This window comes from Chaetura pelagica, unplaced genomic scaffold (assembly GCF_000747805.2).
Source record: "Chaetura pelagica isolate M959 unplaced genomic scaffold, ChaPel_1.0 scaffold356, whole genome shotgun sequence".
Classification (NCBI taxonomy): Eukaryota; Metazoa; Chordata; class Aves; order Apodiformes; family Apodidae; genus Chaetura; species Chaetura pelagica.
The window spans coordinates 9,846,866-9,858,229 of record NW_009953964.1 but is presented as its reverse complement, the minus strand read 5'-3'; the positions used below and the strand labels follow the sequence as shown (position 1 = coordinate 9,858,229).

General features: G+C 58.6%; 2 protein-coding genes across 2 annotated transcripts in view; one reads left to right on the top strand and one right to left on the bottom strand.

The window, feature by feature from the left end:
• Positions 1 to 3,916: 3,916 nt before the first annotated feature.
• CCDC69 (coiled-coil domain containing 69) lies at positions 3,917 to 8,444 on the bottom strand. The gene is given in 9 exon segments (XM_010002132.1): positions 3,917 to 4,085; positions 4,220 to 4,317; positions 4,681 to 4,800; positions 5,096 to 5,197; positions 5,420 to 5,490; positions 5,676 to 5,751; positions 6,001 to 6,158; positions 6,666 to 6,735; positions 8,409 to 8,444. Coding segments are annotated over 9 exon segments (900 nt in total).
• A 172-nt stretch (positions 8,445 to 8,616) lies between these two features.
• Positions 8,617 to 11,364, top strand: part of GM2A (GM2 ganglioside activator) — an 11,705-nt gene continuing 8,957 nt past the window's right edge. The window contains exon 1 of the mRNA XM_010002131.1: positions 8,617 to 8,636. Coding sequence (XP_010000433.1) covers positions 8,617 to 8,636 — 20 coding nt within the window. The remainder of the gene's footprint in view (positions 8,637 to 11,364) is intronic.

Here is an 11,364-nt window from a genome sequence, read left to right as displayed (position 1 = left end):
CGGTGGTCCGTGCCCTGCCTGCCTGCCCCGCCGCCGGGCCGGACCTCAGCCCCGCGTTTCTCTGGGTGCCCTCGGGGCTGGGGGACCCGATGCTGGGTGCGGAGATTGGGGTGACTCCGCAGGAAAGCCCCGGCGCTGTCCTGTGCCCACGTGTGACACTGCCAAGGTGACAGAGGGGACTGTGCTTCCACCGCGGAAATGTCACCCCCTTCTGTCCCCCTGCCCGCATTTCCTGGCCAACACCGGGGTGCAGGGCACCCTGCTGCCTCCCCACACCGGACCACCCCCTCCCCTGGTCGTGGTTGGGAAATGTCCATCCCTGACTCTGCAAAATACCCGGGAGCTGCTGAAGGGGGAAGGTGCCGAGCGGGACTCTGCAAGGAGCAGCCGTGGGGCGAGAGCAGACCTGGCACCAGGGGCTGGGGAGGTGCAGCTCCCTGGCCCCCCAGCTTCCCCTCCCCTGCTGCAGACACAGGGAGAAGACCTTGCAGCACAGCCGTGGGTGGAGGATGCAGCAGGTACCGGGAGGGTGGAGATGAGTCTCTGAAGATGCTCCTGGCAGGCTGTGCCGCTGCCTGCGGTCCCCTGAGGCCACTTCCTTCCCTGCCTCGCCCACATTAACCCAGCTCCTTCTTCACCACCACCCATTGCCCCAGCCATCACAGAAGCTGTGAAGGGCTGAAGGAGCTGGTAGAGCTCCCCAGGAGCTGATACCAGCTGGAGCAGATACCAAGAGCCCTCTCGATATGTTGAAGGCTACTGGCTTGTCCTGGTGGTTCCTGCTGGCTAGAGCACCTCTCTGGGTCTTCGAAGGCAGCTGAGCTGCTCAGTCCTGCCTGTTCTGGGAGATGGTGGTCATAGGTAGCAGGGACCCCAGGCTGAGTGGGACATGCAGCCACAGGGCTGTGGCCCCCAGGGGACTGGAGGCATCCTGGGAGGGGCAGACCCTCCTGGCCAGCTAGCACCAGCTGCTCCTTCATGCCCAGTTGTTCCCTCAGGGCAATGTTCCCTTAGGCTGGTGTTGGTGTTTGGAGACCTCGCTCATGTGAGACAGCGTGGGTGACAAGTACAGCTTTGTTCTCCCTGTGCTGCACTGCAGGACAACAGCCCTACTCTCCCAGTGCCCCTGGCTGTGTCATGGTGTGCTGAGGCCCCCAGTCCAGAGATGCTAGCCCAGCAGCTCCCAGGGCCCACTGGGGACATGAGGCTGCCCCACATAGTCAGGACAGCCCTATGGTTAGAGCATGGACATGTTTTAGGTGCTCTAGATCCTGTTCTGCTTTGTTCTTGCATGGCTGATGTCCCCTTCCTCTGCTCCTTGCAAGCTGGAGGAACAGGCTGGGGTGTGCACAGGGCTCTCTGTGACCTGCAGACATTGCTTTTCTGCTATTGTTCCTCATCTGATGGTGAGGGAGATTATGGTCTTGTCAGCAAGGTCTTGAGAAGGTCATGGTCCCTGAGTGCCTTCCCCCACCCCCTTCCACCCTGTGCCTGAGGGCCTGAGTCCCCTTGGGCTGAAGGTCCCAGCTCATGGAGGAGCACAGCCTGAAATGAGCTGTTTTCTCCTGAGTCTAGTGAACCTCCCTGAGCAACCTGAATCCTCATGACAAGCCCCTGCCCAAGGAGTTTTGTTTGGAGATGATAAAGCAGACAGGTGTTTTTGCTGCTGTTGCTGGGTTCTGGAGTGGTTTTTTTTGCCTTTGAAACCTCTGCCTTCAGCCCCCCCCATCCCTTTGCCCACCCTGTCCCTCAGCAGCTCATAGCAAAGCAGAGGCTTCTTGTGCTGCCCTGACCCTCCTTGCTGCCTTGGCACCCAAGGCAGGCAGGGAGGATCTACCTGTCCTCCTGTGCCCACCAAGGCACTGCCTGTGCTGGGGTTTTTCCTCCTTACTGTTGGTAAGTCGTTTTTGGACTAATTTGTTCCTCCTCCTCGGTTCCCAGCGCTCTGCTTTCCCAGAGCTGGGCACATTCCCTTGGATCCCACGCAGGATGCCCTTTCAGGGGAGTGGGATGCTATACCAGGTGCCCAGAGCAGGATGCCCAACCCTGCCAGCCTTGTCTCCCTTTGCCCAGTCCCCTCATGTCCCTGTGGTTGCTGTGCAAAGCTGGAGGCTGCTCCACCACCTGTCCCCAGAGCTGTGGGGATGTGTGGAGCAGGGGGCCCCCAGGTGGGACATTACTCTGACACAACAGGCACTCCCCTTTTCCACTCTGGGCACCCCATGGAAGTTCTTGGGTGAGAGCTGGGCTCCTCATCCATGTTGCCTTCCTGGCTGCTTTGTTCAGCTGCTTTTTTCCCAATAAGGATTGGAACAAAAGACGGAAGGGGCTGTTGCCACATCCACAGCTCCTTTGGGGTCTACCCTGTGCTGGGAGGCCACAGAAATTAATGAAATGAAGGAAGGAGCAGGAAAAAGGGGACTGGCAGTGGGGCTTCCTCTGGGGCTCCCTTGTTGTGGCTACATGGTGCCTGCTCCCACCCCTCCCTATGTTCCCCCTGCCCCAGGTGTGGAGCACATGTCTCTCCTCCGAGATGCTCCACACTGGTCCCCAAAGCCACTGACATGGGATTCTTGGGGATGCTGCTTCATACAGACTTGTAATTGTTACAGCCAGTGGCACGTTGGCCTGGTGCACACACACACAGACAGACACACACACATGTACACACACCCAGGCTAAACAGCCCCGAGGGAGGGGACAGGCCAGTGACAGCCCCCGGAGCAGCAACCGTCCCACCACACTCGTGCACCCAGTGGAAAGTGCTTGTGTGCGTCCAGCCCTGACCCACAGCTGTGCTTGGAGTATCTTCTTCAAGGGAGATGCAGAGCAGGGAGTGATGTGACTGAAGCCTGCCTTGGGAGGGTGCTGTGCTTTCCCTAGGGAGGGTGCTCTGCTCCCCCTTGGAAAGATGCTCTGCTCCCTGAATGTGCATCTCTGGGCGTGCAGCCTCTGCCCGGCTTTGGGGGAGAAGGTGGGGCTGGTGGTGCTGCTGCTGGGCAGCAAGGACAGGGAGGGCTTGGTGTCTGTGTGACAGTGAGTGGGGGTGTGCCTGGGCTGCAGGAGTGATCCCTGGGAGCTGTTGGCTGGAGATGAAGGAGATGATGGGGAGAGGAGGGCATGGAATAGCCCTGCCTGAGCCCCTGCCCAGGGAGTGAGGCAGATTCTGACAGGGGTATATCCCTGCTATCCCTGGAAATGGTGGGAGCGGGTGGCATTGGCTTGGAGCAGTCTGAGCAGGAGGCCAAGCCCTGAACTGGGATGGATTGACATGGTCTATAGCAAGTGCAGTGCTGGAGGTGGCAGATGCATCCAGCTGCTCCTGTCCCTTCTGCCCTCTGCTGCTGCCTCGTGAAAGCCTCCATGGCTCAGCCCTGGGCTTGGCCACCTGCTTCCTGGGGATGCTCCCAAGGGGATGAGGTACCTTAACACCACTGTGTCCCCAGTACCCTCCTCATCCTTTGGCTGCTCATCCTCATCCCAGTGACCACCTCATCTTCCTCACCTCACCCCCCGGCTGCACCGGTGCTGATCATGCTCAGAGCCAAGCACTGGGTTGGATCCAGCCCAATGCACGTCGGCATGTCCTGGCTGACCCCTTTCACCCCCAGAAAGCCCCCCACAACCTCCCACCAGAGGAAGGGCTGCTGGGATGGTACAAGGGGCTGCCCAGGGTCCTCCCTGCAGCCCCACACAGGCTGGGAAAAGGCAGGGGCAAGTGTCCTGTGAAATGCTCCATCGCCCCGGTCGGACAGGGCAGCCCTGAGAGCTCAACTGGCCCTGGGGGCACTGGTGAGAGCAGCCCTGGGGGCACTGGTGAGAGCAGCCCTGGGGGCACTGGTGAGAGCAGCCCTGGGCTCACATGGCCGCAGGAAAGCCCCGGCAGCCCCCGGGCAGAGGCGTGGGCAGCGATGTGCTACGTGGCGATGAGGGACACGTCGCCGGCAGCGATGGGGAAGGGGGATCCGTCCCCCCCGTTGAGCACCCGGTACAGCAGCTCTTCCTTCTCATGGCAAACCTGCTCCCGCAGCTGCGTCTCCTTCTCCAGCGCCCCGCGGGCGGCCAGCAGCTCCTCCGACAGCTGCCTGCAGGCACATGGCATCAGCTGCAGGAGCCGCAGGGAACAAAGCTCCTGCCAGCCCCCTCGAAGCACCCGGTGGCACTGCAGGTTGCCCCCCATCGGAGATGCCACCAGGGAGCGGGTGGGACCAGCACTTACCTTGCCATGACTAAGTGGTTCTGGGAGCGAACTTGAAGGTCTTCGTTCTCCTGCTGGAGAGTCTTCACCTTCTCCTCCAAGAGAAGGTTCCTCTCCGCCTGGAAGTGGGGCACAAGGTGAGGAGGGAGCTGGGAAGTGCCCCTGAACCCCCTGTCACCCTGTCCTGGGGAGAATGCTGCCTGGGTGGAAGTGTGATGGCATTACATCCGTGTCCCCTCCCCTCTCCAAGAGAGGAACTGGGCTCTGTCCATCTCCACTTCAGCTGCAATTTCTGGACAGGATTCATAAAATGACATGAAAGGGTTTGGGTTGGAAGGGACCATAAAAATCATCTAGTTCCAACCCCCTGCTATGGGCAGGGACACTTTCTACTAGACTAGGCTGCTCAAAGCTCCAGTCAACTTGACCTCGATTCAGGAGGGGAGAAGAAATGGAAAGAAGGAAGCCCACCTCTGACCCACCCCCCTTCAACCGTTCAGCAGCTTCTTATCCAGGCCATGGATGTTCTCATTCTTCATCTCAATGACAAAGTGCAGGCTCTCCAGCTCCTGCTCCCAGAAGGGGCTGGGGCTCCCGTGCTCCTGTGGGACACAACGGGTGCTTTACCTCCAGTGGGGTGGGCACTTGGGGCATCTGCCATGGGTCAGTTCCCCCCTTCCATGATCACAGAGGGCCAGTGCTCTCGGCTGGGGCCCTGCATGGCCAAGGATGGGTTTGGACCTATATTTTGCCCATCATTTGTGTTCAAGGGATCCCAACAGCCCACGCATCTCCCAGGGAAAGGGCTTTGCTCTCCACATCAGCTGTGCCCCCCACCCTGTCTCAGGGTCCATCAGAGAAGCACCCCAGTCCCCTCCCTTCCACCCCTCCCTGCACCTCGATGTGTTTCTTGTAGTCTGTGCTCAAGAGTGACTCCTCCACCCGCTTCATCCTCTCCTGGAAGGACTTCAGCTGGGAATTCAGTGCCTGAATCGTCTCCTAGGGCAGCCAGGGAAGAAGCAGGATGAGAGATGTCTGGGATTTATTTCTGAGCTGGGGCACTGCTGGGCTATGGCACCCCAGTAACCCCAGGGCTGGAGGAACCTTTGTGACCCCTGGACACACCAAGGACCAAGGAGCTTGGGGCACCATGGTGGAGCCAGCAGGTGGTCCTCAAGCCCTCCGCAGTCACCCCCTTCCCAGGGACTTCTCTGCAGGTACCTGTAAGGCCTCCTGGGACCTGCGGTGGGACTCTGCCAGCAGCAGCTTCTGCTCATGTGCTCTCTGGAGCTCTGCAGGCGGGACATGAGCTGAGTGTCACAGGTGTGGGGACACCAGGGCAGCAAGCCTCACCAGAGCCCCACTATGCTGTAGAGCAGGGGGCCAGCATTCCCACGACCCCACACCAAGCAGGAGAGGCAGGAGAACTCAGGGGGGAGAGAGGGGCTGTGGGAAGCCCTCCAGTCTGGGCTCTTACCTTGCAGGGTCTCCATGTGCTCTCTCCTCAGGGCATTGAACTGCTCCTCCAGCTCCAGGTGTTTTTCCTTTTCCACCTAGGAAGCAGGGAGATGACAAATTTTACATGTCTGACCTGGTGTAAGGGAAGCCCTGGCCCTTCCTGCCCCTCATGCTACCAGTCTTGCACCCTTCTGGGCTTCCAAACCCCTTCCTAACACCTTCCTTCTCCCAAAAATGGGAGACCCCAGTCCAGTGTGTGTCAGATCTGTGCCTGGGAAGTCCTGGCTGGCCACACACTCCCTGCCCAGGTGCTTTCCCCAGCAGCACCCGCCTCTTTGACCAACCTGGATGTTAACATCCTGGGCAATTCTCGTGGTCCCTTCCTGGCTGGAATCCTGCAGCCATTCTTCCTCTTGCCCTCGGAGGAATCTTGAGCTCTCCGTCCGCTCTTCTCCCAGTGCTGCCTTCTCCTTCCCATCCTCAGGAAATAGGGTGGCATTGGCTGCGAGGCAAAGGAGGCTGAAGGGCTGCCAGCTGCATCCTGCTAACTGGGCTGCTTGGATGTTCTGGGCAGCCAACCTGCCTGCACAGTGGCCTGGGTTCAGCCCCTGTCCTCTTCCCAGTGGACAAATACTTCCCCCCCATCTCACTGGTGGAAATTAATACTAATTAGGATGGCACTAGCAGGGTCAGAGAGTAGACAGTTCATCAGGCCTCCTGCCCGGAGGAGAGGCTAGGATGCAATCATCTCTGAGATGCCATCGTCCCTGAGATGCTAACATCGGTGGGTTGGAAGGGTCCCTGGGATTCCATCATCCCTAGGATTCCATCATCCCTAGGATGCCATCACATCTGCTCACCTGTACCAACAGCATGTGGAGGCTGCAGCCTTCATACCCATCCTCCCTGGCCCCAGTGCAGGCTGGTTGCCCTGGGGCCTGTCCCACCACCTTTCTAATGCCACACTGAGGAAGCACAGCAGGGGAAGAGACACACATTTTCTTCTCACCGTTCTCTGTCTTCAAGGCTGTGAGCTCCTGGGAAGCTGGTCCCCTCTGCTGCTGGGCTTTTAGCTGTCTCTGGCAGAGAGAGAGGGGGCTGGAGCAATGGGGGACAAAGGGGGGCAGGCGACTGCAGGCAGAGGCCACCCTGCAGCCGGGCACCCTGAATGCTTCAGCCGTGCTAAAACACGGGTGCTGGAGCAACAGTGGTCCCTGCCCAACCTCCTGCCTTCAGCCTGCCCTGAGCCCCCACAGATGCACACCCTGAGCTCTTGCCAGCCACCAGCTGGAAAACCTGGGGGCTGCTCACAATTCCTTCCCCCTCAGGAACAATAAAATGGTGCTGGTGCAAAATAGGCTCCAGCAGCAAGACATTTGGTGGGGGAGAGCAGGCAGCACTGGGCAGGGCTCTGACTGTGGCACTTCCTTGCCACCCTCCTCCTGCCCTGTCCCCACTGGCCAGGGATGCTCAGGCACCTGAGCACAAGGTCCCTGGCACCTCGTGGCGCCCCAAACACACCCTGGGGCTTTGCCCAGCTGGGCTCTGACCCAGCCCGTGCTGGAGCAGGAGTGAGAAATGAAAAACAACGCTACATCAGCCGCCCACCTCGTGCAGGGCTGGCGGGGCAGGGAATGACCTCAGGAGCGCAGGAATGTGCCGCTGGCCCCGCGCACTCCCGCACGCTGCCCGGGCTGCCGGGGCTGATAGAGCCCAGAGCCGGGAGCTGCTTTCAGCCCCGCCGCCCCGCGGGATGCCTGCCGGCCCCGCACGAGGTTCATTTAGTCACTTGGAGGCGAGGAAGAAGAAGAAAAAAAAAAACAACAAAAGAAGGAGAGATGGCTGTATTTTTATCTGTTGCCGAAAGACAGAAGCAGAGCTCGCCTGCTCTTGCAGCTCAGTCTCCCCGCCGCGGGGTGGGTCTGGCCCCTGATGCCCCTCACCAGGCTGATCTTCTGGGCAGGGCTGTGGATGCACCGCGGGTGAGGGAATCCACCTGCAGACACGTTGCTGCCCTCCAGCCCCCGGCAAAGCCACCCCTAAAAATACCAGTCCCTAGGGAACCCAGCCCTGCAGGCTGCGGGGAGCTGGGGACCCCCCGCCCCCCAGCTCGGGCCAGACACAGCCTGGGGTAGGGAGCCCGGCTGGGGGAAAACAGCGAAGCCAAGCAAACAGGCTTCCCCGCCCCCCCTGCAGCCCCCCTGCTGAAGCCGGAGGGAAGAGCAGTTGCCAGAGAGAGCAGGAAAACTCGGAGCCTCTGCAAAGCCGGGGCTTTATCTTCCCTTCTATGGCGTGAGCGGCCGCGGGGCTGAACACCGCCCAGGCGGGGAGAGGAGGCACCGGGAGGCTGGGATTCACGGGGTTTGTTCTCCTTCCTGCAAGTGTGGGGTGCTCTGGGATGCCACTGAGCCCTGGCAGCCCTCCCTGCAAAGTGTCCCCAGGGTCCCTGGTCTACCCCCTGCACCCATCCCATCCAATGTGCATCCCCCTGCTATTTCATGCACCCCAGGCTGGGTTTTGGAGTCTGGTGTGTGTGTGGGGGTGGTGGATGAGACAGTTGGGACTGTGCAAGCCCAGGGGTATCATGAGAACCTCAAGAGCCCTCAGGTTTTATGGTCACAAAGCAAAGGCTGTACAGAGGGACTGTCCTGGCATGGCAGGGTCACACAAGCCCCCAAGGATTTTGGATAATCTGAGCCTTGCCATGAGCAGGATGCTGGTACCTTCCCCGGGATCAACTCCCAAACCTCACCTGCCCAAACTTCTTGATGGTGAAGGTGATGTCCATGGACAGAAAGCCCAGGACTGGTCACACTTGGTCACCCTAATAGCGTGGGAAGTGTTCCCAGCACAGATCCAGGGCACTTACACCTCTCCCCCATGCCCCAAAGCCAGTGGGATGAGGCTTCAGATATCATGCTCAAGGAGGGTGGTTTGAGATAACTGCACTGAACTCAGAAATGCCTAAAGGGAGCAAGAGGTAAGCCAGTATCAGCAAGCAAATCTAAATACCTGCCCTGAGGCTGCCAGCCAGGCACCCTTCCTATCTCTAGGAACAATTAAAATAGTGTCTGGAGCTAATTTTGTTCCTGATAACTCAGTTGTCCTTTGGGATGGGAGCTCCTCTGCCAAAGACAGAGTGAAAAGCAAAATGTGGCTGAAATATAGAGGGACCTTCTGCTGCCACTGACAGGGCAGCATGTGGGAGCTGTGTCTCTGGTATCACCCACAGCACTTTGTAGACCTGCAAGATGGTTCTGATATCCACTGTGTGCACAGAGAGTGGGTTGGGAATTGTTCCAGCTGGAATGGCTTTGGCCAGGGAAGAAGCAGCCTGAAGCATCCTGCAGGTGCAGGCCATGCTTCTCCTGGAAAGCTTTAGCTTTGAGGAGGCTTGTGCCAAAAATACCTCCTAGTTACATTTATATATGTGTGTATATATATATATATAAAAAAGTATCCACAGTCTTAGAACTAAATATTTCTAATAGTCTGGGGCAAAACTGTTTATGGATGGATTAACTGGGTTTTCCAGCAGAACCTGAGGCATCTTGAAGGTGCCAGTGATAGGGAGCACCTGTGCAGAGGCAGCCAGCACGATTGGCTGCAGCCTCTGCTTCAGCTTTCAGTGTGAGGTGGGGGTTTGTACTGTATTTTCTTCCTCTTTTCCTGTTTTACAAGTAGGTTAAGCAATTAAACCATGAAACGTTGCAGTCAGGGAACAAAATCACAAAGAGGCAGGAAATGAGCATTTAAACCCTGACCCTGCCCCTGGGGATGAGGTTTTGCTTTGTGGCTGCAGAGAAGAGGACCAGGATTTGGCTTGTGACCTTAAAACCTCCACGGGACCTGCAGCAGATGCTCAGGGCTGCCAGAGCAACGCTGGCACAGGTGTGTGGGACTTGTCTCCGACCCTGCTGCTGTGTTTGTCCTCCCACCACCGGCTGTGTTAGGAAGGTGGCTGCCACCTCTCCTGCAGCCAGACCTGTATGCAAACCCTTCGTGCCATTGATAGCCCTGAGTTTTGTGTCCTGACCTTTCCCTGGCTCCTGCTGCTACATATAGTTCTTATATCTCCAAAACAAATTCACTCCAGCCCTGGAAGGCAGCCAAGCCTCAGGCCTGTGCTTTTGGGAAGGCGTCTTGGCCTCTCTCACGCCAGGAGCACGGCTGGGATGGTGAGTGGGGGTGGCAAGTGGCCAAGCATGGCTGGATGGAGCTGGGAGGGGAAGGGTCCCCTGGGGGTGGTTCCACAGCTCAGGGATGAGCTCTAGCCATGGCACCTGTGCTCATGCCTTCTTATCACCCTACTGCCCACTGACAAAGGACAAGGCTGCCAAGCTGCCTCCCCCTGGGCATGCAGTAGCTCCTGGTATGTCACCCACCCACCAGACCCAGCCTGGCACGGGCTCCACAAGGTCACCTCCAGCCTGGGACCAGCCCCAAAAGCCTCTGCAGCCCCCAGGCATGTGGCAGCACCCAGCCCCATGACATTCACCCCAAGACTCGCCCTTGGGGTTTGATGGCTCCCCCCATCCCCAATCAACCCCAAGGGAGAATCTCTGCAAGGCCACCCATCAGCAGTGGGCAGGTGAAGGTCTCCCCCCAAACCCTGCAGGAGAAGGTGGGCAGGAGGGGCTCGATGGCTGCCCTTAGCCCTTTTTGCCATAAAGGGGATTTTCAGTGCTGCTTTCGGGATTAATTTGCAACTTAGTCACAGCAGCAGGGCCGTTTTATGGGGCACAAACCACAGAGGAAAGCGTGGTGAGGCTGAGCACAGCTCGAGAGCAGGCGAGGGCAGGAAGGGAGGTGTCTGTGGGCAGAGGACTCTGACTTAAATTTCCTCATTTCGATCAACGTGTGGCTCTCAACACCTGGGGCCTCAGGGCTGCTGTTTCTCCCTGTGCCATGCCCCCTTCTGCTGAGCTCTTAAAAGAGTCACAAACCAGTCCACAACCATCTCATCTTATGACATGGAGAAGAGTGTTGGGGTTTTTTGTTTGTTTGTTTTTGTTCGGTTTTCTTTAGTGTTTTGGGTGTTTGTTTTTTTTTCCATGAGATGGAAAAGCAGCCAAGACTGCAAGTGCTGTAAATAAAGGCACTTGCTGGCTCCGGGGCCCTGCAAGCTCCACGCCTGCTCCCCCCACACATCCCAGCAAGGTCCCGGGCAGCCGAGCTCTCACAGCTGCCTCTGGGAAGGGCCACCCGAGCACGGGGTACCGAGGGGCCCTTCCCACCTCCCTGCTGCCCCTGCCACCCTCCAGCCACCACGGGGACCCACAGCACAACTGACCTCACAAACAATTCCCGAGGCCAGTGATGGGACTCTGGGGCAGCATGAGCACAGCGAAAAGTAATGGTAATTAGCAGCTGATAATTTCTAGACCTTAATTTGCAGAAAAGCTCTTCAGTGCAGAGCGATGCACCCAGAGCTGCACTTGGGGCACCCCCCGCACAAGTGCCACCTTTGGCACAAGGGGGAACACAAGTCTTGGGATGAGGGAGGATGATGTGGGAGGATGGAGGAGTTCTGGCTGGGGGATCCCATCCCTGTCCTGTATGGGACCTTCATTTCCAACCGGCACTGCCACCTCACACGCTGGGGCACGGGCTTCCCCGTGGCGTGGGGGAGAGCCCGGAGGGGTCCAGCTGGGCAGGTGGCTACCAGCTCTGCTGTGCCGGGTGCCAGCTCCTCTGCCCCGATGTTG